The sequence below is a fragment of the Pelophylax lessonae genome, assembly GCF_965119305.1.
Source record: "Pelophylax lessonae genome assembly, chromosome: 5".
Taxonomy (NCBI): Eukaryota; Metazoa; Chordata; class Amphibia; order Anura; family Ranidae; genus Pelophylax; species Pelophylax lessonae.
In genome coordinates, this window is record NC_138772.1 from 492554414 (window position 1) to 492581541 (window position 27128).

The 27128-nt window shown below is 39.9% G+C and overlaps 1 protein-coding gene across 2 annotated transcripts in view; it reads left to right on the forward strand.

Annotated features, from left to right (window-relative positions):
* ZFPM2 (zinc finger protein, FOG family member 2) overlaps positions 1-27128 on the forward strand; it is a 559985-nt gene that overhangs the window by 122145 nt on the left and 410712 nt on the right. For both annotated transcript variants that reach the window (XM_082257925.1, XM_082257924.1), the window contains exon 3: positions 1082-1183. In XM_082257925.1, the coding sequence (XP_082114051.1) occupies positions 1082-1183 (102 nt within the window). The remainder of the gene's footprint in view (positions 1-1081; positions 1184-27128) is intronic.

The window sequence follows — 27128 nt, forward strand, 5'->3', positions numbered from 1 at the left end:
GTACAACCAGCCTGCCTATGCCTTACATACGATTATCACTGGCAGCTGGTGTACCCACTAACAATAATCGAATAATCTCCTCCCAGTGAGGATGGCTTCCCCCACCCACTCTTCTGGAGAATACAATGGATTTGCAGCAGGGATTCCCCTGTCAACACTGTTTGTGTTGAAGGGGAAATCAAGGGAATCAAGAAATTTGCTCCGTGTAAGGCCGGCATTAGGGCTTATTCACACTTGACTAAATTTCTAACGCATGACAAATGCTCCTATAGTGTTAGTATGGGCATTAGACTTATGTTAATGAGCTTTAGTATGGGCGTTAGACATTAACGCATTTTACAAGCGTTATTGACAAGTTAAAAATGCTCCTCAAATGCCCCATGGGCAGTTTTGAAGCGTTTGATGAGCATTAAGGCACGTAAACTGCTCTACAAACGTCTATTCCATGACAGTAAGTGAAATAATCCTAACGCCCTGCAAATGCATCGCAACTGCCTGCCAGAGCATTTGCGAGGCGTTACCATAGACTTGAATGGGAAGCGTTTGAGGCTCTGACTCAACATTAGGCTTCAATTTTGAAGCAATGCAACGCTAACGCTTCATGTTTTAAAAGCTGTGTGCTGTCCATTGCATCTTGTATTGCACTATACACCACCATATTGTATCTTGTACTGCACCATACCCCAGATGGGCACCCTAGTCTTGTAACAATTCCAATATTCACTGACCCCCCTAACCCACCAGCTGCTGTGACACTTTTTCCTTTTTTTTTTTAATAAACGACACCTCTCCACAATCCTTGACTTCCTCTTCGCCTTAACTTTCCAAAATGAATACCCATAATCTTTCACATTACTCCCAGTGGAGTGCGAGGACACTGCTGTATTCTTTAATGTAAGTTGTGTCAATCACATGTCTGTAAATGTTAGGACTGGATGGACATCAATGCAAATCATTTGGATTTCATACTGTATATTTTTTCCATCTAAGTACTTAGCTGCTTGTCTAAAGTTCGGCTATAATAAAGAATAAATTGTAGGCTTCTTTTTAATGCAGTATTGCCATATTGTCTTGAACTCAGGAGATGAAGAAGGCAGTCATGGAACAGCAGAATCAGACGGAGAAGCACAGACAGAGAAAACGACACAAACCGGGACAGTGGCTGATGGCTGGGATGGGCCAGGTAAGTAACAATTACACAAAGCACAAAATCATCCCTGTTTATTGGATAATAGTACAAAACATTACTTGAAAGTCTTACTCTTTTATTAGATCCTCTGTCAGAAATTTACTGCTTTCTGTACCCTCATTAGTACTCCTTGTACAGGTGACAGATGTCAGAACAGGAAGTCCCTGCAGTGGGGACACAGGTAGCATATAAAAACTAAAAGAAACTTTCTTACTCTACTCAAAAGTGAAAAAAAAATACATTTCGATTGGAGATGGATTGACTCTCACAAGACTTGCTTTAAAGATTTTTTTTTACTAAAGATGTAGAGTACGCTTAAGCCTGAATGGATTCAATTTGTAGAATATTGAAAAAGATATATATATATATATATATATATATATATATATACACACACATATATATATATATATATATATATATATATATATATATATATATATATACACACATATATATATATATATATATATATATATATATATATATATATATATATATATACACATATATATATATATATATATATATATATATATATATATATATATATACATATACTGTATAAATATTTTTTTTCAATATTCAATGATTAGCACACTGTGTGTATATTTGGTATATTTGACAAATGTAACACACTTGGACGCCTATAGCGTGCTGTCCATTGCTGTAGGTTGGATTGGCCTACAGGGATTCATAAATAAAGATTTACTTGTCTCTGCCCACAATTCCTCCTTCTTGAACAAGTCATTTTTCCATATATAGCACCGATGAGAAGCAATAACCTAAAACAGTTGTGTAATGTATATTGTATTACCTCTGCTTGTGCTGAGTAACTATCATTTCTTTGGAAGCCTTATAATTAATGAATTGAAAACAGTCTACCCATTCACCACGTCCTTTTTTTTATCTAGTTATTGCCATATTGTGGCAGTCAGCTCTTTTCCTGCTAATCAGATGATCTGGGAACTCCTTTTACTTTGCTAAATCCCAAACTTAATCTGTAGTAGCCAGATATATTACTATGCTTCCTTTAACTGGCTTTTTTTGTGGGAAATTACATGTAAAAAACAAGAAATGGGGATGCATTATCTTGATGCACCCCATGCATCAAAACCACCCACCTGGCCTAAAACATAAATTGTATTAAACGTATAACATAAAAAAGGCGGATAAATCCCCAAACCCAGCGCACATGAAGCAAAGGAAAAGTCCAAGGTTGAAATTGCAGATAATATTTCATTGCACTATTAGCTGCTGCTATAAAGAATAGAATATACAGCATATAAACAATTATGCTTCAAATCCTAAATAGTTATCAAAGCATTGGCAGCACCTGTCCAGTGAGCGAAACACGGCGTGCTTCCAAAATCATCCAAGATAAAGTCCCATTCATGAGTGATGATAAAGAAGTAAACTTCCATCTTTAAGTTTTTACCTATAGGTAAGTCTATTTTAAAGCTTACCTATAGGTAGTGTATATATCTCCTAAACATGCACCGTTTAGGAGATAATTACTGTTCTAGCAGCCAGTTACATCACTGGCGCATGCGCTCTGAAGAAATGGCCGCCTGTGCCGTTTCTTCAGAGCAGTGTGCCATGACTGGGCGGCTCCCATGCACATGCATGGGAGTGACATCATCGCGGCTCCGGCCAGTCACAGAGCCAGATCTGCGAACCCGGAAGGAAGACCGTGTATAGATGGACGCCATCTCCAGCGATGACATTGCGTCACTGGAATGCTTCATTTTCAGGTAAGTTTAACATAATGTGCTAGTATGCGATGCATTTTTTTTGCAGAAATGCAGGACATTTTTTTAACATGGGTTCCTATAGAACACGTTCACATCAATGCATCTTTGTGTCTCTGCATTTTTTGGAAAGAGTCAGGGACCTTTTTAAATGCAAAACGGTGCTTTTTTTGCTTTTTTGGTTTAATAAACTTCAATGGAGATGCTGCAGAAAAACATCTAGTGCGTTTTTACCACATTTTACCGAGATTTTGCAACAATTTGCATTTTTAAATGCAAATTACAGTATCTCACAAAAGTGAGTACACCCCTTAAATTTTTGTAAATATTTTATTATATCTTTTCATGTGACAACACTGAAGAAATGACACTTTGCTACAATGTAAAGTAGTGATTGTACAGCTTGTATAACAGTGTACATTTGCTGTCCCCTCAAATAAACTCAACACACAGCCATTAATGTCTAAAATGCTGGCAACAAAAGTGAGTACACCCCTTAAATCAAAATGTCCAAATTGGACGAAATTAGCCATTTCCCTCCCTGGTGTCATGTGACTCGTTTGTGTTACAAGGTCTCAGTTGTAAATGGGGAGCAGATGTGTTAAATTTGGTGTTATCGCTCTCACTCACTCACACTTGTCGCTGGAAGTTCAATATGGCACCTCATGCAAAGAACTCACTGAGGATCTGAAAAAAAGAATTGTTGCTCTACATAAAGATGACCTAGACTATAAGAAGATTACCAAGACCCTAAAACTGGGATGCAGCATTGTGGTCAAGACCATACAGCGGTGTAATAATACAGGTTCTACTCAGAACAGCCCTTGCCATGGTCAACCAAAGAAGTTGAGTACACCTGTTCAGCGTCATATCCAGGGGTTGTCTTTGGGAAATTGACAAATGAGTGCTGCCGGCATTGCTGCAGAGGATGAAGGGGTGGGGGGTCAGCCTGTCAGTGCTCAGACCATATGCCGCACACTGCATCAAATTGGTCTGCATGGCTGTCCTCCCAGAAGGAAGCCTCTTCTAAAAAAGGTTTTCACAAGAAAGCCCGCAAACAGTTTGCTGAAGACAAGCAGACTAAGAACATGTATTAATGGAACCATGTCCTGTGGTCTGATGAGACCAAGATAAACGTATTTGGTTCAGATGGTGTCAAGTGTGTGTAGCGGCAACCAGGTTGAGGAGTACAAAGGCAAGTGTGTCTTGCCTACAGTCAAGCATGGGGGTGGGAGTGTCATTGTCTGGGGCTGCATGAGTGCTGCCGGTACTGGGGAGCTACAGATCATTGTGGGAACAAAGTATGTCAGAGTATATACTGAAGCAGAGCATGATCCCCTCCCTTCGGGAAACTGGGCCACAGGGCAGTATTCCAACATCATAACGACCCCAAACACACCTCCAAGATGACCACTGCCTTGCTAAAGAAGCTGAGGGTAAAGGTGATGGACTGGCCAAGCATGTCTCCAGACCTAAACCCTGTTAAGCATCTGTGGGGCATCCTCAAACGGACGGTGGAGGAGCGCAAGGTCTTTAACATCCACCAGCTTTGTGATGTCATCATGGAGGAATGGAAACGGACTACAGTGGCAACCTGTGAAGCTCTGGTGAACTCCATGCCCAAGAGGGTTAAAGCAGTTTTGGAAAATAATGGTGGCCACACAATTGTATGGTCCCTGGTCACCGTGCTGCAGCTCAGTTTCAGGGTCTTATCTTCTTATAGCCTAGGCCATCTTTATGTAAAGAAACAATTCTTTGCCATGAGGTGCCATGTTGATCTTCCAGTGATCAGTATGAGAGAGTGAGAGCGATAACACCAAATTTAACACACTTTCTCCCCATTCACACTTGAGACCTTGTAACACTAAGGAGGAGTCACATGACACCGGGTAGGGAAAATCGCTAATTGGGCCCAATTTGGACATTTTCACTTAGGGGTGTACTCACTTTGGTTGCCAGCGGTTTAGACATTAATGGCTATGTATTAAGTTATATCGAGGGGACAGCAGATTTACAATGGTATACAAGCTGTACACTCACTACTTTACATTGTAGCAAAGTGTCATTTCATCAGTGTTGTCTCATGAAAAGATGTAATAAAATATTTACAGTAATGTGAGGGGTGTACTCATTTTTGTGAGATACTATATATATATATATATATATATATATATATATACGCTATATATAAATAATATACTGCTACTGATATTAGTTGTGCTGATAACTCTCTCTGAGTAGATCATCTTATTCTGTAATTTATTCATAATTATTTTAGGAGTTTTCTGTATGACTTTCTTGACTATCAGAATGTTTCTTTGAATACTAATGAGTTTAAGATTTCCGGATTGGTGGGCGGTGACAGCTGTCCTGGCCATATTGCTCTCTGGAGTTTCTCAGAGGACAGAAAATGTTGTGTCAGTGTGAAATTTTTTGATCCCTAGCTTCTCATCCGAAGTCCTTTTATATGCTTCCATTATGTGCAGGTATCCACACATCAGCAGATCCCAATGTAACTCCCCTCTAGCTGTGTCTGGATCTTTAACACGTTTGGTTATATATATGTTTAAATCTGAATTAGATTGTGGAAGTATTTATATACTGACCACAAATTTATAATAACAGTGTAGTCAGTGCATATCTGCATACACTGGCTTTTACATTTCTAATTTAATATTGATGGAAGTTATATTTCCTCAAATATGGAGTCTGTTTACTAAAACTAGAGAGTGAAAAATCTGGTCCAGCTCTGCTGATCTCCAATCCGCTTCCAATTATTGTCAAAGCCTTAGGCCCCTTTCACACAGGCGATCCGATCCACTTGTCATTTTGTATATATACACAATTGTTTTTTTCAGGCGGTGTATGGCCAAACAGCTTACATACAGAGCCTGCAGGAGCCCTGCATAGCACCCACAATCTGTTGATCATGGGTGCGATGCTTTCCAGGCTTCCATTTATTTATTTTTTTTAAAAGGTAAACTTATCCTTTATGTTTCAATAATTTTTATATATTTTTTAAAAATATAGGGTAATATTGCATTACAAAACATCGTAATAAACAAGATTGGGGTTTACAACATCAAGTAGTCAATCTTAATGCATAGAACATAAACATAATCACAGGAGCTCAATGACAGGTAGACAGGGGAATATTTCCCACCTGGTCTCTCAATGTGGCCAGGGGGATCCACCTTCCCAATCGACCCCATGAAGCGCCCATGATACAACAATATCCATACAAGATAACCGAAGGAGGACATTATAGGTCCAAAACCTTGGTTACCTTCCCCTCCCAACCCCACATAGTATCAAAACTTTGACCCTTTAAATAAGAATTAAGAATTTGAGAAAAGGAAAGAGAAAAAAAAAAGAAAAGAAAAGAGAGAGTAAACTGATCAGTTAAAGCTGTCAATGTATTGCCCAGTTTCAACTTCACAATCAACCAAAATCTGGTGTTTGACTGAACATGTGGTTGGTAGATTGCTTTGTTTCTGGTGATTATATGCAAACGTATGTGCGATTCAACCATGGACGGGAAGCAGTTGAAATTTACTGAAAATTACCAGAGCCAGAAGCCTCATTCTCATTCTACTCACTGTCAACCACACAAAACTGAAACTGAAATAACCTGTTTTTGGGTGGAGCTGGCCTTTAAAAGCCTTTAGCCAGCGTACTGTATATTTTGTTTTCTCAGTCTCAGCCTAATCTAATGAAAAGCAGCAGTTCCTAATAGTACAGTTCCATTTAGATAAACCTCCGAAGGACACCAAGATTACCAGTTCCACGTTCTATTTTTTTTTTTTCCTCTCTCTCTGATTGCGAAAATGTGGTAGATAGACAATCTACAGAAATGCCATTTGATGCAAATTAAAAAAAGGCACCCTGAAACATAGTTAGCTGTAGAGATAGTTTGACAGTAAGAGGAATATTGTGAATGAGAAGCAGAAATCATAGAAAGACTGTGTGTTACTCTGACAGTGAATCAGTATTATCTTCACTATCAGATAATGCACTTATCATTAATTTTCACATTTGCATTTCAATCTTTAGAAGGAAATGACTCTTGCCGGATGAAGATAAGAGCGCTGTAGCACTATAATGAACCATCATTTCATCACTGCGCTTTGTGTCCGTATGAAAATGAAGCTGGGGAGGGTGGTCAGAGAAAAACATTATAACAAAGTGTCAAAAATTACTACAGACTTCCAAGCCCTTTATAAAACAAGAGGCAGTCTAAATAAATCTTCTGTTGTGAAGTGGAGATCAGATTATTAGAATAAAGCTCCCAATCTCTGTCACAGAGAGCGGAAACAGTGGAGCGGGGATGTCTTTGAGCTTTGTGGTTCCTCTGTAACCATGACCGCTTTTTTAAAGATCTGGCACACAGCAGGTTAAAAGAATAAGCCCGGCCGCAGACCAAAGGCGAAAGAGGAAAATTAATTCTCCGGCATTAAAGAAAGGCTATATTTTCTTTCCCTTTCAGTGGTGCTCTCGGAAGTTGGAACTTCACTGAACAGGTCAGGCTAAATATCACTGTAGACTGGAACCCAGCTAGAAAGGAAGAGTGAAATATTTAAATTCTGTTTTGAGACCTTATGATTTCTAGGCCAAAGTCTAGGTTGTCATGATTCTGTCACTCAGCTGTGTAGAGGAACATATGTGTTGGTCTATGGGTCTGGGGGCTTTGGCATTGTCACGGAAGCATAATGACATTACAGTTCACATTTCAGAAGGGTTGGGTTGGGTGTAGGTTGTTGGCATAAAGCAGTGGGTTCTTTTTGATGCCCTCATCCCAACATTACATACTCGCCATTCCTTTGCTGCTTAACCTGTCCGTAGGAATGAAAAAACAAAGCCTTGTGTAAGCTCTGAGTCATTCTAGGACTGTCTCCCTACCCCCATGTGATAGCACTTTGGCAGTCGCTAAGTACAAGAACATGCTCATTAGAGGATGGGGTAGCAACAGAGTCAGATCATCCTCAAGGCAACCTAAGGCCTGGAGGATGTCTAGGTATCCCATCTACAACCTTCATATTCCTGAAGTAAACATGGTAGATAAGGCTCTTTTCAGAAGGGTGGACTTCCCCAGCAGATCTGTCTGTGTAGAAGGGAATCTCTCCGCTGATCCCTGCTGAGCAGGCGAATGACAGGTCCATGTCAGCTTGGCATATGCAGAGCGGCCAGGGACACAGCCCAGTAAAAATCTATTGTGACTCTCGCGCTATCAGGGTATATTGAATATACTTGAAAAAAATTAATCCCCGGGTGCTGCAAGTACTGGACTGATACCCGAACAGTGTAAATAGTAGAATAAATAAGTAAATAGTTCTGCACTCCTGGGTTTTAACAGGGCCCTTATGGTTTAGGGTTATAAATAGAAAAGGCCATCATGGTGCAGGAAATTTGAGACTTTATTAATATAAACAAATATCCACTTACATTCAGTAAAAACTTTACAGCAAGGAAATAGTCCGAGGGAAACTCCGTCTGGAGTATTATTTTGAAGATCTTTAGTTCCATAGATATGTAATCCTGTGATTGTCCTTAACATTTTGAAGAGTTTATTTACCTGTTAAAACCCAGGAGCGCAGTACTATTTTACTTATTGATTCTACAGGGACATAGCCCACTTTCCTCTATGGGCAGTCAGATGGAAACAGATTGCCGGCCTATTTCCATCCAACTGTCATCTGATTTGTCAGACAGATCTCCCATCCGTCTGTTTTAAGTGGAAAGGATTGGATCGGATGTCGGCGAGTGTCAACGTGCACATGTCTGTTGATATCTGCCGCTCCATACAGGGGAAAGGATGGTCCGATCGGTCTGCCTAAGAAACTGATAGGCAAACCCGATCAATCTGCCCATTTGAAAGGGGCCTAAAGCAACTGGTAAAAACTGTGCACCTGCCTGTCACTTCACAAGGGAGGATGCACTTGTAGGCATTCGGTGCCTGATGGCGCCATGCCACTTCAGATAATGTGGCAAAGTGAAATCTCCATGCCTATTGCAATCTTTATCAATGAGAGTCAAAGGGATGGGGGTCATACTCCTCCAAATCTACAATAAATTGTTTGAATATTCACTTTAGTTGTTTAATCATGTGCACATAAAATAAGTAAACAGGAAATTGTGTTTCTCATGATTGGATAAATAAGCTGAATATGTACACCAATTTAGTAAATCAGCGATAACGTGCGAGCTCCGACACCAGACAGGGAACTCTTACAGGGGTTAAATCCTGGAGGAAAGGGGCAGCAGAGGAGGTGAGTATAAAGGGGTAGAGGACTAGGCCAGTAAGAAATAGGAAAATAGATATCCATCTGTGAAAGTCCTGCTTTTTTTAAAAGATTTTTTTTTTTGTTACTGGCAAAAACAGAACCTAGATACAGTTTGTCTGGCTTTTAATCTTTCCATGGCTTAACCTCTCTAATCTTATGAGCAGGTGCAGCATATTGCTTGTAATGCCCTCCTGACAGTTTTGCCTCTACTTGCTTGAGTGCTTTTTTGAGCCGTGATAATTTCTGCCCCAGATAGGCACAGCGATGAAATACAGGTCTATTGGTAGCTATTGGAGTCATTGTTGGTCACAAGACAAAACCACAACTTTTCTCCAGGGAAATTTTCACTCCTTTGGAATAAAACATATCATTTTATTCAAACTCCCTGGAAATCTTTCAAAAAAGAATAAAGCTAATTTTTCATTATGCAGCACAATGTGTAGTTGCATCTTAACTCCTGGCCAGTGTTAATTTTGGCAGCAAATTTCGATTTAGTTTTAGTTATGCCATTTTATTTTTAGTCGTCTTTTAGTCTTTTGACTAAAATGCTATTTTAGTTTTAGTTGTATTTTAGTCATCTGAATTGTTTTAGTTATAGTCGTATTTTAGTTGACTATAACCTCATACATTTTAGTCAACTGCAAATCGAATGGGTTTAGGTAAATTGTAATGCATTATTTAAACATTGCTCTAGGATTTCCAAACTAATTATATACTCCTGGAGTAAAAATCGAATATGTTATTATTTCTGGTATTAAGGTTTAAACATGCACTACAGACACAGATTTATTAGCCATTGTGATATAAAAGCGTCTTTATAAATAAAACCAAGTTTCATAAACAGACAAAAATATTGCTTTTTGACAAACAGAAGTGCAACTTTAAGACTCCATTCACACTAGCGCGACTTGTCAGGTGACTTGTCAGCCTGACAAGTCGCGCTCCCTCACGGTCCATTGACTGCTACAGGACCCATTCTAATAGGAGCGACACAAGTCGCTCCGACTTAGAAAAAGGGTCCTGTACTACTTCGGGGCGACCTCGGAGCGACTTGCATAGACTTCCATTATGTGAAATCCTTGCAAGTCGCTCCGAAGTCGTGGTGCATGGGAATGCACAAGTCGCCCCCGAAGTAGTACAGAGTCGTGCTGCCCCAGTGTGAACCGACTCGAAGGCCCCTTTCACACATGGAGTGCGTCAGTGGACTGTGGACAGCTTGCAAGGTAGCCTATCAACTTCTAAATTTAGCTTGTTCAATAAGGGTCCTTTCACATGGGACAGAGTCTGTTCTGCTCAGCGGGGGATCGATCCGCAGATCCCCCGCTAAGCAGGCGGATGGTAGCTCTGTCTCCGCGCTGTGCAGAGACAGAGCTGTCAGGTCCCCGCTCTTCTCTATGGGGGAATCGGATGGGAATGGACCGTCTGCTCGTTCTAATCCGATCCCATCCGATCAGATCCGCTGGACGGATAGAAAATAGGGTTTCCATCCGTCCAGATTTAACGGATCGGATGTCAGCGGACATGTCTCCACTGACATCCGATGCCCCATAGAGATGCATGGGGCATCCGTTCTGTCCGCCAAAACAACTGACAGGCGGATCTGAACGGTCCGCCTGTGTGAAAGGGGTCTAAGGCTGGCCATACATGTTACATTTTCTGTTATATTTACCAAAAACCATAAAACTAAACAACACTTTCAATTGTATCCAATTAGGCAGGCCAGCCAAAAATACAAAAAAAAAAAAAAAAAACTGTAAACTCTATTGGCTGCAATGCCATTGCACATATTACCTGAATATATTACCAGTATTACATTTTAGAAAGCCTTTTTCTTAATTTTTTTTTCCTTTCAGCAGTTTAGTAGATGCCCCATACTTATGGTGTGCAATACATGTTTAAACTTTATTGTGCTATTATTACAGGCTCTGGATGGAATTGTGCTGCTGATTTAGAAATGGCCAGCAGAGTTGTGTTAATTTTGATGTCAAATTTCAATTTAGTTTTAGTCATAGTCTTTTGACTACAATGTAATTTTAGTTTTAGTCATATTTTAGTCTTATGACTAAAATACCATTTTAGTTTTAGTCATATTTTAATCATCTGAATTGTTTTAGTTTTAGTGGTATTTTAGTTGACTAAAATAGTGTTAATTTAGTAGGCGAAAAAATATTTTAGTCGACAAATTTAACACTGCTCCTGGCACAAAAAAATTAATAGCAAAGAATAGCTTCTAGCATCCCTGTCTGCAATATGCCAACAATTGACCTATAGATATCTAAAATATCTTAAACCAGACTCATGCTGCAGGTTCGAATTGCAGGCACAAAGAGGCACTTGCACCTGCAGAAGCCTCTCAGTTGCTCCATTCACATCTGAATCCCGGACACAGCCCCAGCCTGTTCACGGCACAATAAAGGATTAACTTCACATTGATGAGGTCCTTCCTGTAAGCTGCCCTCCTTTCACCATGTTACCTGTGTTAGACTGACAACACTGTGCATTACATAGACTGACTGTTTCCCACTGCTGGCTCTTCCTTTTCCAGTGTGTATCCTGTTGTACATTACAGGAAGGAGACATAAAAGCAAATTATTATTATAAAAATACATACAATAAATACTTTTAAGTGACCAATGTAGAGAAAACTTTCCGGTGCCATAAGCTCCTTTTTTTAAACAATTAGTAAATATACTGTATAATTGTATTTATTTTAGTCTGCATTGATTGAACATTTTAAGTGTATGTTAAGCCAAAACCTCTTTTTTTTTTGGGGGGGGGGGGGTTAGATAGATTATAGAAATTATAGGATACTGTAGATGGATAGGAAGTGTTAGAACATGTGTTGTGTTGATTTAGCTATCCAGGGCACCATTAGAGAGATTTCCCTTGGCTTCCTATGCTAGAGACAAGAATGTCATCTGAGAGGAAGTCAGGGTAAAGCTGGCTATAGATGGATAAAATTTCTAACAAACATTTCTTAGAAAAATTCATATGAAAATTCTCAGAACATTCAACAGTCACTTGAAAGATTTTGTTTGTTTTTAACATTTGATTTTGGAATTGATTGACTTTACGGAGCAAAAAATGCATACACTGTTAGAAATTTGTTAACTCAAGAAAAAATTTCCATTCTGCTCCTTTTGAAGTTTTTCGACCTCCATTCTGATGTCGAAAATGAATGCCAGTTTTACCCACTAATCATTACAAAAATTGACAAATTTTATTTTCCTAAGAATTTTATTTGGAAATTCTACCCATCTATGGCCAGCCCAACTCTCCAACAGCAGCACATGGCAGGAATATAGAATGCTTTATTTCGTAGAGTAGGAGGGAGGCTAGAACCCCTGCCAGCTTTTGATAGCTGTTGCACATTTTTTCCTTTCTTCCTGTCTGGTAAACCTGTACCACCAAGACAGAAAAAAAGGGAAAATCTCTTTAATAGAATCCTAAAAACCCAATAAGGATTCCAGTTCTTCCCCACTTGATCCAAACATAGTAAAGTTTTTTTCTGTTGCATTGCCAGACCATTCAATTCAATAACAATCTTCATGTGAGAGTATATACATTTGATGGATTTTATTACCTGTATACCTACCCAGTCATGTGACTGGTCTTAGCCTGCGTGGCAAGATTTGTCCTTGGGTGGACATCACATCCTCACATCCTCACAATCCAAACTCCATTGCTGGCTAGCCTGTTGATGTGCCACCTGGTCTTGGAGGACCTAAGGCTATTGGACCCCCTTTTTTAAAAAGAAACCGTCTTAATGCCTAAAATTTACCCCAAATCATGTCATGTGACTGGTCTTAGCGTGCGTGGCAAGATTTGTATTGATTCTGGAGCAATGATGGTTCATTCATATAAAGTAACCTGCCTTTTAGGTGTAATCCTTGTCTACATGCTTCAGTATTTTTTTCCCTTTCATCTGCGATAGTGTGAGAGCCCTGACAAGTAAATTCCAGCAGCCAAAGGGCTCAGAGGGTGAAGAAGTTAAATGGATTTCAGTTATATATTGAATGGTTATCCCCAGGACGCCTGGACATCTCAAGTAACGATTTCCACTTGCGGTGACCTTCACTGTGTCAATGACTTTTCTGCTGTTGATGTACACTGATGTACAATCACAATCATCGCTGTTATTTGCCACAGCGGAAAATAATAAACAGTTTATGATGACTATATTATTGCATCATTCATCTGGTAACAATATGCCTTTTATATACTGTGTGTAGCACATGCTATTTAAAGAGAAACTTCACACATAAAAGAAGAACTTTACATTCAGCCCAAAGAGCTTTATACTTCGCATGACCATGCTGTAATTATGTGCAACTATGTTGAAAAGAAATGTTTGCACCGTGCCAGATTTGCCTAAAGTGAACCTGTGCCAAGACTATGCTTACTAAAATATTTATATACTTTCTGGACAAGCAGTCAAGGCACTTAAGGGCCATACACACTATAAGATTTTCTGAAGACTTTTTCCTTCAGATTTACTTTTTCTATGTAGTGCAAGGGCCTGCCAGATTGCATACAAATTGAAAGTGTTTAGGTTTGACCTCATATTATATGGTTTTGGTAAGTCTAAAGGAAAAAGTCTTCAGAAAATCTTATAGTGTGTATGGCCCATTAAGCTGGATACACACTATTCAACTTTTGTTGTTAGATTTCCTTTAGATTTACCTTCCTCTATGTAGGGCAAGGGCCTGCCTGATTGCATACAAATTGAAAGTGTTTAGATTTGACCTCATATTATATGGTTTTGGTAAATCTAATGGGCCATACACACTATAAGATTTTCTGAAGACTTTTTCCTTTAGACTTACCAAAACCATATAATATGAGGTCAAACCTAAACACTTTCAATTTGTATGCAATCTGGCAGGCCCTTGCACTACATAGAAAAGGTAAATCTGAAGGAAATCTAACCACAAAAGTTGGATAGTGTGTATCCAGCTTTAAGGAAAAAATCTAAAGACATTTGTATAGTGTGTATAGTCCATAAAGCTGGATACACACTATACAACATTTGTTGGTAGATTTCCTTTAGATTTATGGGCCTTACACACAATAAGATTTTCTGAAGACTTTTTCCTTTAGATTTACCAAAACCATATAACATGAGGTCAAACCTAAACAATTTCAATTTGTATGCAATCTGGCAGGCCCTTGCACTACATAGAAAAGGTAAATCTGAAGGAAAAAGTCTTCAGAAAATCTTATAGTGTGTATGACCCTTTACTTTCAACTATGTAGTTCAAGGGCCTGCCTAACTGCATACAAATTGAAAGTGTTTAGGTTTGACCTCATATTATATGGTTTTGGTAATGGGCCATACACACTATACAATTGTCTTTAGATTTTTTTTTCCTTTAGATTTACCAAAACCATATAATATGAGGTGAAATTTAAACACTTTCAATGTGTATGCAATCAGGCAGGCCCTTTTACTACATAGTTGAAGGTAAATCTAAAGGAAATCTAACAACAAAAGTTGTATAGTGTGTATCCAGCCTAAATCTAAAGGAAAAAATCTAAAGACAATTGTATAGTGTGTATCCAGCTTTAGGGTAGGATTAAAGGCACATAGGGTAGGGTTTGCCTAACAAATCTTAGGGCCCTTTCACACGTCAGTCCAATCAGGTCCACCTGTCAGTTTTTCAGGTGGACCTGATTGGATGGTCCATGTCCTTGCCTCCATTTACACCTGCCTCTTTCCAATCTGATCTGGCCTGCTAAACAAAAACCCAAAGGGAATCTGTCCCCCTCCATCTAGGCGGATCAGTTTAGAGGGAAGACAGACTGTCTGTTTACACCCGGCCACCCATAGAAAAGAGCAGGCTCTGTCCATGTCTGCCATCCGCGGTATATATATATATATATATATATATATATATATATATATATATATATACACAGTATATTGTCAAAAGTTTAGGGACGCCTGCCTTTACACGCACATTAATTTTAATGGTGTCCCAGTCTTAGTCCGTAGGGTTCAATATTGAGTTGGCCCATCCTTTGCAGCTATAGCAGCTTCAACTCTTTTGGGAAGGCTGTCCACAAGGTTTAGGAGTGTGTCTATGGAAATGTTTGACCATTCTTCCAGAAGCGTATTTGTGAAGTCATGTTGAACGAGAAGGCCTGGCTCTCAGTCTCAGCTCTAATTCATCCCAAAGGTGTTCTATCGGGTTGAGGTCAGGACCCTGTGCAGGCCAGTAAAGTTGCTCCATTCCAAACTCCCTCATCCATGTCTTTATGGACCTTGCTTTGTGCACTGGTACAAATCATTTGGTGGAGTGGATATTATGGTGTGGAATTGTTTTTCAAGGGTTGGGCATGGCCCCTTAGTTTCAGTGAAGGGAACTCTTAAGGTGTCAGCATACCAAGATATTTTGGACAATTTCATGCTCCCAACTTTGTGGGAACAGTTTGGGGGTTTGCCCCTTCCTGTTACAACATGACTGCCTCCAATGCACAAAGCAAGGTCCGAAAAGACATGGATGAGTTTGGAGTGGAGGAACTTGACTGGCCTGACGAGTTTGGAGTGGAGGAACTTGACTGACCGGCACAAAGACCTGACCTCAACCCTATAGAACACCTTTGGGATGAATTAGAGTGGGTAGTGCCAGCCAGTTCTTCTGTCCAACATCAGTGCCTCACAAATGCTCTTCTGGAAGAATAGGCAAGCATTCCTATAGACACACTCCTAAACCTTTTGGACAGCCTTCCCAGAAGAGCTGAAGCTATTATAGCTGTTAAAGCTACAAAGGGTGGGCCAACTCAATATTGAACCCTACAGACTAAGACTGGAATGCCATTAAATGTAATGTGCGTGTAAAGGCCGGTGTCCCAATACTTTTGACAATATAGTGTACAGTATATATACTTCCAGCTGGCATACTAAGTCGAATCCCAATCAAGGCATTTTCTGGAGTTTGTATGTTCTCCCTGTACCTTCGTGGGTTTCCTCTGGATATTCCAATTTCCTCACACACTGCAAAGACATGATGGTAGGTTAATTGGCTCCTGTCTAAACTGGCCCCAGTATATGTAAGTATGAATGTGAGTTAGGGACCTTAGATTGTAAGCTTCTTGGGGACAGGGACTGATGTGAATGTGTATTATATATGTTAAGTGCTGTGTAAATTTGCGTCGGTATATCAATATCTGTAATAAATTATATATATATATATATATATATATATATATATATATATATATATATATATATATATATATATATACTTTTTTTTTTCTTTATGCACTATTAAACTATTAAATCTTTAATCGCATAAAAGAGTCAAAGACGTTCCAACGTTTTGGCCAATTATTATTCATCTTGGTCAAAAGCCAAGACTAAGCAAAGCCAACTAAATTCTATTAATTGCAATTAAAAATTACAGTCAAAGGGTAATAACGTATATATACCGCACGCTAACATTATATGGCAACTCGAGAAGAAAAATATATGTTGAAGAAATATGTTTAAATGATCATATTTCATTGGCAAATGACCCAGACTGGCCCGTGAGGCAGATGTCCAGTGAGCTGCATTGACCAGTGCGCTTGGACCATATGGTTCTGCAGATTGCAGTGCTAATTGTAACTCTGAATCCTGAGACTTTCAGAATAATTCAGAACGGACAACTTCAATTACTTTAAGCAGAAAAATTAAGAATAATTACTTCCACCGTAAAACTAAATGAATATAGAGAAGGCTGTGCGCTACAGATTGATTGAGGGAAATAAAAAATAAAAGTGCAAATTACTTCAGTTTTGTTCATCGTTATATTGTTTAAAAACAGAGGGAAAACCGCTGAACCTAATGGCATGTATTTAACAAATTATAGGTGGTTTTATGTTAAACATCAATTACTCTATAAGCATTGAATGTAAAATATGGCTGTCATTTAATGAGGAGAACTGTGTGCCTGTTGTTTAAAATTATTTATAAACTCATTAGCAAAGCTTAAGCACAGCCATAGCTAATAATTATTTGTGAACAGGGAAAAAAAATACATTTTTTTTAATTAGGTGTTAAATTACACATAGTAATTGAAGGACTAAAGACTGGAGGCCATTTTGTGCCTAATTGCTGTTTTTTTTTTTCTATAGGATTAAATGGGTATTTTTTTTTTTTTTTAAGGAAACAGTGTCATGTGATTTAGGAATACACAATGATTTGTGGCTTCTTTACAGTTTCTGCTTGATAAGAAGTCACCTGGGAATTGTGGGAGGCATGTATTAAAGGGCAACAGCAATAAAAAAAAAATGGTGACATTCAATAATACATTTTAAAACTTTTTTTCTGCTTTGAAAAGCTGTTCTGCCAGTAAAGGAAAAATTAAGCCTGTTTCACTTTAATGATTAAATTATACAGAATTTTTATCACGTTGATGTTACTTTTGTGTATTGGAGTACTAGTTTTGTGCTTTTTAATGTGAGTTAAAATACGAAAAAAAATATTTTCCCCAAAATGTACACAATTAGAAAAAAGATTGTGAATCCTGGGTGAAATTCGTGTGAATTTTGGGTGAAAACATTTATAAATAGACTCCTTAAAGCGGAGTTCCGGGCACAAAATCGACCTAATCGATTTTGTGTCCATCCGCTGGATCTTCTTCACCTAAAAAGGAATTGGATAGTTAGGTATATTTTTTTTTTTTACTCACCTTGTAATTGTAGATAGAAAATACTCACCTATTCTCCACTTCCTCCCTCTGTGCCGCGGCTCAGCCGTCACTTCCTGTCTTGCGATGATTCCTGGGAGCTGAACGTCATCGCTCCCAGGAATCAATGCGACGGCACCGGCCCCGCTCGTCACTTCCGGGGCGACGCTGCATTCCCTGCTAAACAGCTTCTGGGCATGCCCAAAAGCTGTGGAGGAATGCGGCGCCGCACCGGAAGTGACGAGAGGGGCCAGTGCAGGCGCATTCTGGGAGAAGAAGACACGGAAGAGGATGCAGAAGAGGATCGCGCCGGCTTCAGCTGCCCACAAGAGAGATGGCAACGCTGGAGAAGAAATTTTATAAGTGAGTATTTCTTCTACTGCGAACCGGGACAGATCAGAGGCTAGCCATTGTGGAATGTACTAGCCCTGACTGTCCCGGGGGTATGTCTATTGAAAAAACGTTTTCGTGCCCAGAACTCCGCTTTAACCACTTCTGGACCGGAAGGATTTGCCCCCTTAATGACCAGGCCATTTTTTGCGTTTCGGCACTGCGTTTATTTAAAGAACAATTGCGTGGTCGCACGGCGCTTTACCTAAATAAAATTTATGTCCCTTTTTTCCCACAAACAGAGCTTTCTTTTGGTGGTATTTGATCACCGGTGCGATTTTTATTTTTTGTGCTATAAACAAAAAAAGGGTGACAATTCTGATAAAAAAAGCAATATTTTCACATTCTGCTATATAACAATCCCAAAAAAAAAATTTAAAAATCAAAATTTTTTTACATTTTAGGCCAATTTGTTTTCTGCTACATATTTTTTGGTAAAAAAAAAATCGCAACAAGCATATTTTGATTGGTTTGCGCATAAGTTATCGCGTCTACAAACTACAGGAAATATTTATATCATTTTTTTTTTTTTTACTAGTAATGATGGCGATCTGCGATTTTTAGCGGGACTGCAACATTGCGGCGGACAGATCGGAGCCCTAACTAACATTTTTGACACTTTTGGGGGGACCAGTGACATTACTACAGTAATCAGTGCTAAAAAATATGCACTGTTACTGTAATAATGACACTGGCAGGGAAGGGGTTACCCTACTGGGTAATCAAGGGGTTAAATGTGAGCCTAGGGTTGTGATTCTAACTGTATGGGGGAGGGACTTCTGAAATGACCATAGAGACCTGTGATCCTATATAGAAGGATCACAGGCGCTCTGTGATCATTCCAGGGAGAAGAATGGTCAGCTGTGTTTACAACAGCTGCCCGTCCTTCTCTCTCAGCAGGGAGTGATTGCAGGTGTCAGGCGCACGTCCGTCGTATACCCAAGTCGGTTTGCGCAGGAGGGGGTGCCTGCCGCAGTATAACTGCGGCGGGTGGTCCTTAAGTGGTTAAAGTGTCTGTACACGCTCACAATGAACTTCTCCTATTTACTCCCATTTGGTTGGTTAAATATACCATTGAATGCATTTTGTTTATATTTTTTCAACACGTGCCTTTTAATTCTATTACAATTCATGTGATGTCCTGCATACTGTACACTCTTCAGTTATATTCTTATCTCAAGCAATCTAATCAGCCCTCCCAGTTCTTTCTAAGGACTAATAACTCCCTTTCCCTCCCATATTTTTAGCAAAAGACATATGGGTAGGGCTGACACCATTCTTTGCAACTTCAGTGCAGCTGTCTTTATTGTTGCACAGCAGGTCCTTGGTGGCTGAGTGAATCCTTAAAGTGTTTAAATATGGGAAAATATGCATGTATTGCAGAGATATACTGCGCATGTCTAACACAAAAAAAGAATGTGGTGTTTTTTATTTTTAAACAGACAGCATAGGTACATTTATTAGACATTTTTGGGTTGATTCATAAAGGCAAACAGACTGTTTAATTTGCAAGGGATGCTGCCTTTTGTGTGGGGATTTTCCCCAAAGCTTAGTAAATGAGGTGAAGTTTTGCTGACTTTCATCACCCAATAATGTGCAAGAGCAAATTCCCTTGCAAAATGCAACTTCCCTTGCAAAGTGAACAGCCTATTTGCGATTAATAATAATAACGTTATTAAAAAATACCTTTCCTTTTCAATCTGTAGCTGTTGTAAATATTTGAAAATGCAATGCAATATGGCTACCTGGAGCTGTTCTGTACACAGAATGTATACTGACCACACCCCAGAAACATAATTTCCTACTTGTGTGATTGGCTCACCAATTTCCCCAGAAGTCTGCACTAAGATACAAGTCAGATTTCTGGCATCCCCTGCAACAAAAATGTCATTTTTGGTGAGATACTCCCAATAGGAACACGTCTAAAGGGATGCAGGCCCAGCTATCTTTCTCATTAGTGCTCTGCAGCTGCCACAGCTGATAGATAATTATGAAACCACTCCCATTTGACCCACTCAGCACAGAGGCACAGAGAAACAAACAGTGATTTCTTCAGAATAACAAAATGTAGGAATCTGCAACAAAGTTTGTTAAAATCCTTGTAATGTACACAGATCACCCAGAGGGGAATGTTTTTTTCTTAACAAAAGTGTAGTTACACTTTAAGGTTTTTCAACTTAATGCATTCTATGCAATAAGGTGAAAAACCTTTTGTGCTGCAGCTCCCCCCCCCCCCCCAGATCCCCCCTATTTCTTACCTGAACCAGATCCGATCCAGCGATGTGCACGAGTGCAACAGATCCCTTCACTGTCTCTCTCCCTATTGAACAGATTGATAGCAGCGGGAGTAATTAGCTGCTGCTGCTCTCAATCAAATCCGGGGACATGGGAGTGGGGGGGCAGGCTGAGTCCTGCTGTCTGTATCAATGGATGCAGCAGCGGGACTCAGGAACGAGTATGCATGGGTGCTCCCAGGTTAAGCGGCTTTCCCTGGGGGCATCCGATGAAGAGGAGGAGCCAGGAGTGCCAGCGGGGGACCCCAAAAGAACAGGATCAGGGCTGCTTTGTGCAAAACCATTGCACAGAGCAGGTAAGTATAGGCATGTTTGTCTCTAGTGAAGAGTCATATTAATGCTAGAGAAGGCTAAGACATTTTAGAACATTGTGGTAATAGTTTAGGGAAGGTCTTTTTGTATTCCAGCATGCCAATGTTCGATGCATAAAGCCAGAAGACATGGTTTAGTGAGATTGGTGTGAAGGAACGCGAATTGCTTGTATGGAGCCCTGACCTCAATCCTATTGACCTGATCCTAAAATAATTAATTGGCTGAATTACAGGAATTGCCACAGATACGCTCCAAATGTTGTGAAAACCTTCCCAAAAGAGTTGAGACTGATACACCTCAAGGGGGGAAGGTTTGGCAGTAAAATGTCCAACAAGCTCATTTTGGTTTAATTGTCAGATGTCCACAAATGTTTGGCCATTTACTGTAGTGTAGCTATAATTAAGTACCTACGCCCATCAGACAACAGCAGCCTAATCGGACCATTTTCAGCTAGATGGGTTCTCAATGGATTGCCCCAGATCCCAACATCAGCTTCTGTAAGAGTGAGCAAGTGATTGAACAGCTTACAGTACCTCTCTTGTTTTGCTATTTCTACCTAAAAATTAATTTACTGTAACACCATACTATCCATGGCCAGTTGACCTCTGGAAAAAAGCCGCAGCGCCAGGTTGATTTTCCCCTTTGACTGTTGACTTAAATGTCCATCTAGTGTTCAAAAATTCAATCTTGACGGGAATATTTTATGCAAAATCGTTGTAAAGTGCCTAACTTGTGTCTATGGTACAGGAACGGAGTGTGTATGGGGTGATATATACACTTTTGGCGCTTTTCCACTGCATGGAACCGAACGGTTCGGCTCGCTTTTGTGCTTTTCCACTGCTGGTACCGCATGGTATAGTGTAGGAACGGTTCGGTATGGTACGGTACGGCGGCGCTTTTCCATTGCATGGAACCGAACGGTTCGGCTCGCTTTTGTGCTTTTCCACTGCTGGTACCGCATGGTATAGTGTTGGAACGGTTCGGTACGGTACGGCAGCGCTTTTCCACTGCATGGAACCGAACGGTACGGCTCTCAAAAACAGTACCACCTTGATTGTGGTTCCAAGAGGTACCATACCCGGTACCATATCCCACAATCCTTTGCATGCAGTCACTACTAGCCACTGATTGGTCAGAGAATCCCACCCACCCTGTTGTTATCCCACCCACTTAACTTTAGTACTACTTTAGTGGAAAAGCAAACCATACCGTACCGTACCGAACCGTTCCAACACCGTACCAGGCGGTACCAGCAGTGGAAAAGCAAACCGGGCCAAGCAGGGCCGAGTAGAGCCGAGCCGGTACTTGTAGTGGAAAAGTGCCAATAGTGTCATGCTGTCCCCCTGGTATATGGGTACAACAAGGAAAACATCAGTCCCAAATGGGGTTTAAATAAAGCACGCACAAAAATGAAACAAAATTTGTATAAAAAGTCAAAAGTTTATTGTGTAAACAGCAATTAAATGGACAAAATTGGACTGGGTATAAACTACTCCTGGTCCTGTAAAAACATACAGACTGATGCAAAGTACAAACAAAGTACAATCATCTGTGCCATGACACAGTTACCAAATCAACTAGTAGGCATTGGATTAGCCAGTAGATAGTGATTCGGAACAGGTGATCCCGACATGTTTCGAAATCTATACGTGTAACTCGTGTCTATGATCCCTTTAATATATTTTTCCTGCTCCTGATTTATAAGAATATAGACGTTGTTGAGGCATTTTTGTCTTTTGTACAAAAAAGAACTCAAAGAACAATGCCCCATTTTGCACAGCCCCTGTTTATCAAATATGACCCTTTTTGTACAGCTGTCAAAAGCACAAACTCAACATAAAATCATCTCATCAGTTGTTGGATGAACTGATTCCAAGGACAGGTCTTACATGAGAATACTTATCTCCAGTGACATTTATGGGACTGTTATTATTGCCTTATCTGTGGTCACACATCGGGATAAACTCTTTTGTTTTTCAATCTTGTTATTTTAATCTCACCAGTGCCATTTGGCTCACCAGACACATGTCTTTTCCTTTCCTGTTGTTTATTTTGAATGTGTACCTTATCCTGTCCTCCACTTCCCACCCATCCTCTGTTGTCTGGACCCACACAGGTGTACTCTATTCCTTTTAACCTCCTCCAAGCATCCATTTTTCTTCATGACCTCTCCCCGGCTGACCTTTCCATTCGCAGGGACCAGCCAGCAGATGATATATAATTTGTTAAAGGAAGCATATTTCATCATGGAATTGCAGATTCTTCCACGGAATAAACAAACGTGATCCTCTACTAGAGATTTATCTGTGTGTGAAAGTGTGCAGGACACAGAACAGAGATTGCTAACAAAGCAGCATCATGTGTTCCAGTGCTTTGCTCCTAATAATGAAATGGATAATGTTCTGCTACTTATTGTGTCTTTTATTCACCGTCAGCATCTGGAATTTTTTAAATAAAACACTGATAAAGGTCAGCATAATGTAAAGAAAACCTAAATGAATGCAGCATGCAGCAGAGATAAATATAATACATACATGCAGGGACTGAGAGCTTTTTTACAGACACAAATATAAACTTGGACAACATGATAATGCCTGCTGGCCGTACAGATGGCAGTGTTCCTTGTGCCATGTAAAACAGCAGATAAAGTGCCCCCCCTTCACACAGCTGGTGAGTACGAATGAGTGAAATGGTGAATTCTCATTTTCTCCAAAGTTTTGCTAAAATCTGTGAATCTCACCAAAATTTTGTCATTTCGGCAAAATGCTTTGAAGTGCACGGAGAAGGTGGAATTAAAATGGGAGGGAACTCAAAAATGTAAAATTGGCTATATTATAAACAAATATTTTGAAATGTTAATTGTGTCTAAGCATTGCCCTGAGAAATGTACCCTTTGTCTTGAATCCCTCCTAAAAAGAAGAAGTGCATTTACTGGTAAGTGAGTGAGCCTAGGAACTCCTGTGCCTACAGTTTTATAACTATATACAGTATGTGCAGTGTGCAATCTAATGCCTCGTACACACGCAACGATTATCGGCCGATCAATCGTCCGACTTTTGTCCAGAGTGGTGTTTTGTTGGTTGGAATGTGCCTAGACTGCACACAAATTTTCTCGGCCAACAAAAATCTACTTCAGAAGTGATGTCGTGTGCTGGTTTACTTTCCGTGTGTTTTTTCTTCTCTGAGCATGCCCAGTCTTGCTCATCAGATTTTTGTCTGCCGAAATCTGTACTGACTGATGGAATATCGGCTGTTGTATTGATGGCCATCAAAAATTTTATAGCCTGCACACCAGATTTTTTTCGGCCGAAAAGTCGGAGTCGGTTGTCGGAAGCATCATACTAACAAGCCTAAAATCGGCCGATCGGACGTTGGCCGAAAATTCATGGCCAATAATCGATGCGTGTGTACGAGGCTTAAGGCACAGATGCCTCTGACTGCTAGTTTTAGAAGATCTGGAGTGGGATTTTGTGAGGACAATATTGTGTTGTTTAATGTTCTGCTTGCTTGGAGGCCCTGACATGAAGAAGAAAAACCTTGCATCCCCCAATATGTCCACCTCCACATGGAGACACAGTTAGAACAATAATAATATTAAAAAGTGTTGTTTTATATAGCATCTTTATAGGTATAATCTCAAAGAGCTTCACAAAGAAAACACAAGAAATACAAAGGATAAAACAAATAGAAAAGAGACAATTAAAGAGGTTGTAAACCCATGAAACTTTTTTTTTTTTTTGCAACCTGAAAGACAAACACATAAGGAGCTAGTATGCATCGCATACTAGCTCATTATGAAATACTTACCTTAGACAGAGCCCCCGCCGTGCCGCCCGCTTACCTGTATGACGGGCGACATGTCTAGTCGCTCGTCTTCCGGGATCTCGGCAACTGGCCATCTGATTGGCCGGAGCCGCGGTGATGTCACTCCCGCACACGCGCGGGAGCCTACGGTCACGGCATGGGACTCTGAAGGAACGGCACCAGCGGCCGTTCCTTCAGAGCGCATGCGCCAGTGACGTCACTGGCTGCATGTAAGGTAAATATCTCCTAAACGGTACATGTTTAGGAGATATTTACAGTACCTATTGGCAAGCCTTAATATAGGCTTACCTATAGGTACAAGTTGCAGAGGAGGGTTTACTTCTTCTTTAAGTAAAAGCTTGTCTAAAGAAAAACATAACATTTTTAGATTTCATTTGAATGAGTTTAGAGAAGGTGACTCTCTGATGTTCTTTAGAAGTGAATCCCAGAGTTTTGGAGCATAGCAGGAGAAGGCTCTGTCTCCCATTGTAGGTGAGTGTAGGTGAGTAGGGGGACACACAGAAGTCCACAATTTGACGAGCCGAAGTCACAAGAAGGTGATTAGTAGGTAAAAGTTCCAACAGATAATGGGGTGCCAAGCCATGAAGAGCCTTATTGGTGAACAAGAAGATCTTAAAGTCTATGCAAAACCTGAGGAGTTGCCAGGGCAAGGACATACACCAACAGACTTTAGTGCAGTCTTTAAAGGATTCTTCCACATTTGTTGCACTTTATATTTAAAGACTGCACTAAAGTCTGTTGGTGTATGGGACTTTATACGAGATTTCTCTCACTTGTTGCTGTTGCACTTTATATTTATTCATCTATTGTTGATGCACTTTATAATTATTAATTGTTGTACCACTTCTATTCATAATTTATATATTTAAACTTATAACAATATTTATCTGTCAATGGTTCACAATGTTTGACAAATTATAAAACACTTATTGCACTTTAGATGAGCGCTGCTCTGTACACCTCAGTAGGTGTATTCATACCATTTTTACGTTTTTACGATTCAGCTGCAGCTCTTTTATATGGTTTACACCTATATGTTGCACTTTATGATTGATTTATTAATTTTTGTATAGGATTCACACGGTTACACATTTATTTTGCCATTTGCGCAGGCACTGTTGGCGATTAACGCCAATATATATTTTTATATACCTTAAGTGAGCCACTTTAGGAAGTATGGGTGGAATTTACAGCATGTATTTGCAGATCCAGAGCGATAAATTGTGTGTACAGTATCTGGCCCTATACTATATATAGCAACAAAGAACTCAGAAATGAGTTTATGGGATTCATATTAGGTCGTCGGATTATACTTAGGCTATATAGCTATCCCATCAAACGGTAGCAAATGCACAAGACCTCCTTTTCAGTTTTCAATTTAAAAGAAAATTATTTCATTAGAAAAAAAAGGGAGAATCATCAGTTTGGATGTTGGAGAATGCTACAGTCTGATGAAACCCGCGCAAGAGACAAACCAAGTGTACAGATGCAGATTAGGCTTCAGAAGATGAGGGTGTAAAAGGGATTTAATGGTAGGATGGATTATAGAAATCCTTGTAACAATGTTAAATAATTATAGTTCCAGCCGAGATCAAAGCAGTGCTGATTGAACCCCTCAAGCTGCTAACACGAAGCTTTTTATAAAGAGAGAAACCCTCTGAGATTGGTCAGTCTATACTGAGTGTGTCCTCTGATGTGATGGAGCTCCAGCTGTACCGATGGCAGGCATGAAGTGGGAAGGAAGGCCTGGTCTGTTGTGTACATAGAATGTGAACTTTCATATCTGTCATGAAATGTTCCTCAGAGGATTACAGACCCTAGATGGACAACCTGATATATTGTGGGGGCTTCACATCAGCTGAAAAAAATTCTGATCAGTTGATGTGATTTACTGCTTTTTTTCCTTGTAAACAATCCTGTAAAAGTACATAGTTCCAGGGCTGGCTGCTGGGGGATCTATTGTTGCTAAGGGGATCTATTTTTGCATGGCAATATATTGTTGCTGGTGGAGGATCTTTTGATACTGGGGGTTAATTGTTGCTGGAAGGGTTCTACTGTTTAGGGAGGGGGTTGCTGTTGCTGGCTGCTAAAGAATCTATTGATGCTGGCTGCTGTGAGATCTTTTGCTGCTGCTGGGGGGTCTATTGCTGCTGGCTGTGGGGTATCTATTTTATTGCTTTTCTTGTTATCATAACCAAATTCCATACATTCCAATACAAAATTATACTTGGCTCTATATTCTCTACAAGGGGCTGTACTGGAAGCTGGGTAGGGGTGGAACCAAGGGTCAGTGCTCAGAGGTGGGTAGGGGTAGAACCGAAGGTTAGTGTTCGGAGGTGGGTAGGGGCGGAGACACAAAGTAACTTAGAAGGGGGAGTTCCTGCACCTATTCTCTAAGAAAAAAAGCCCTGCAT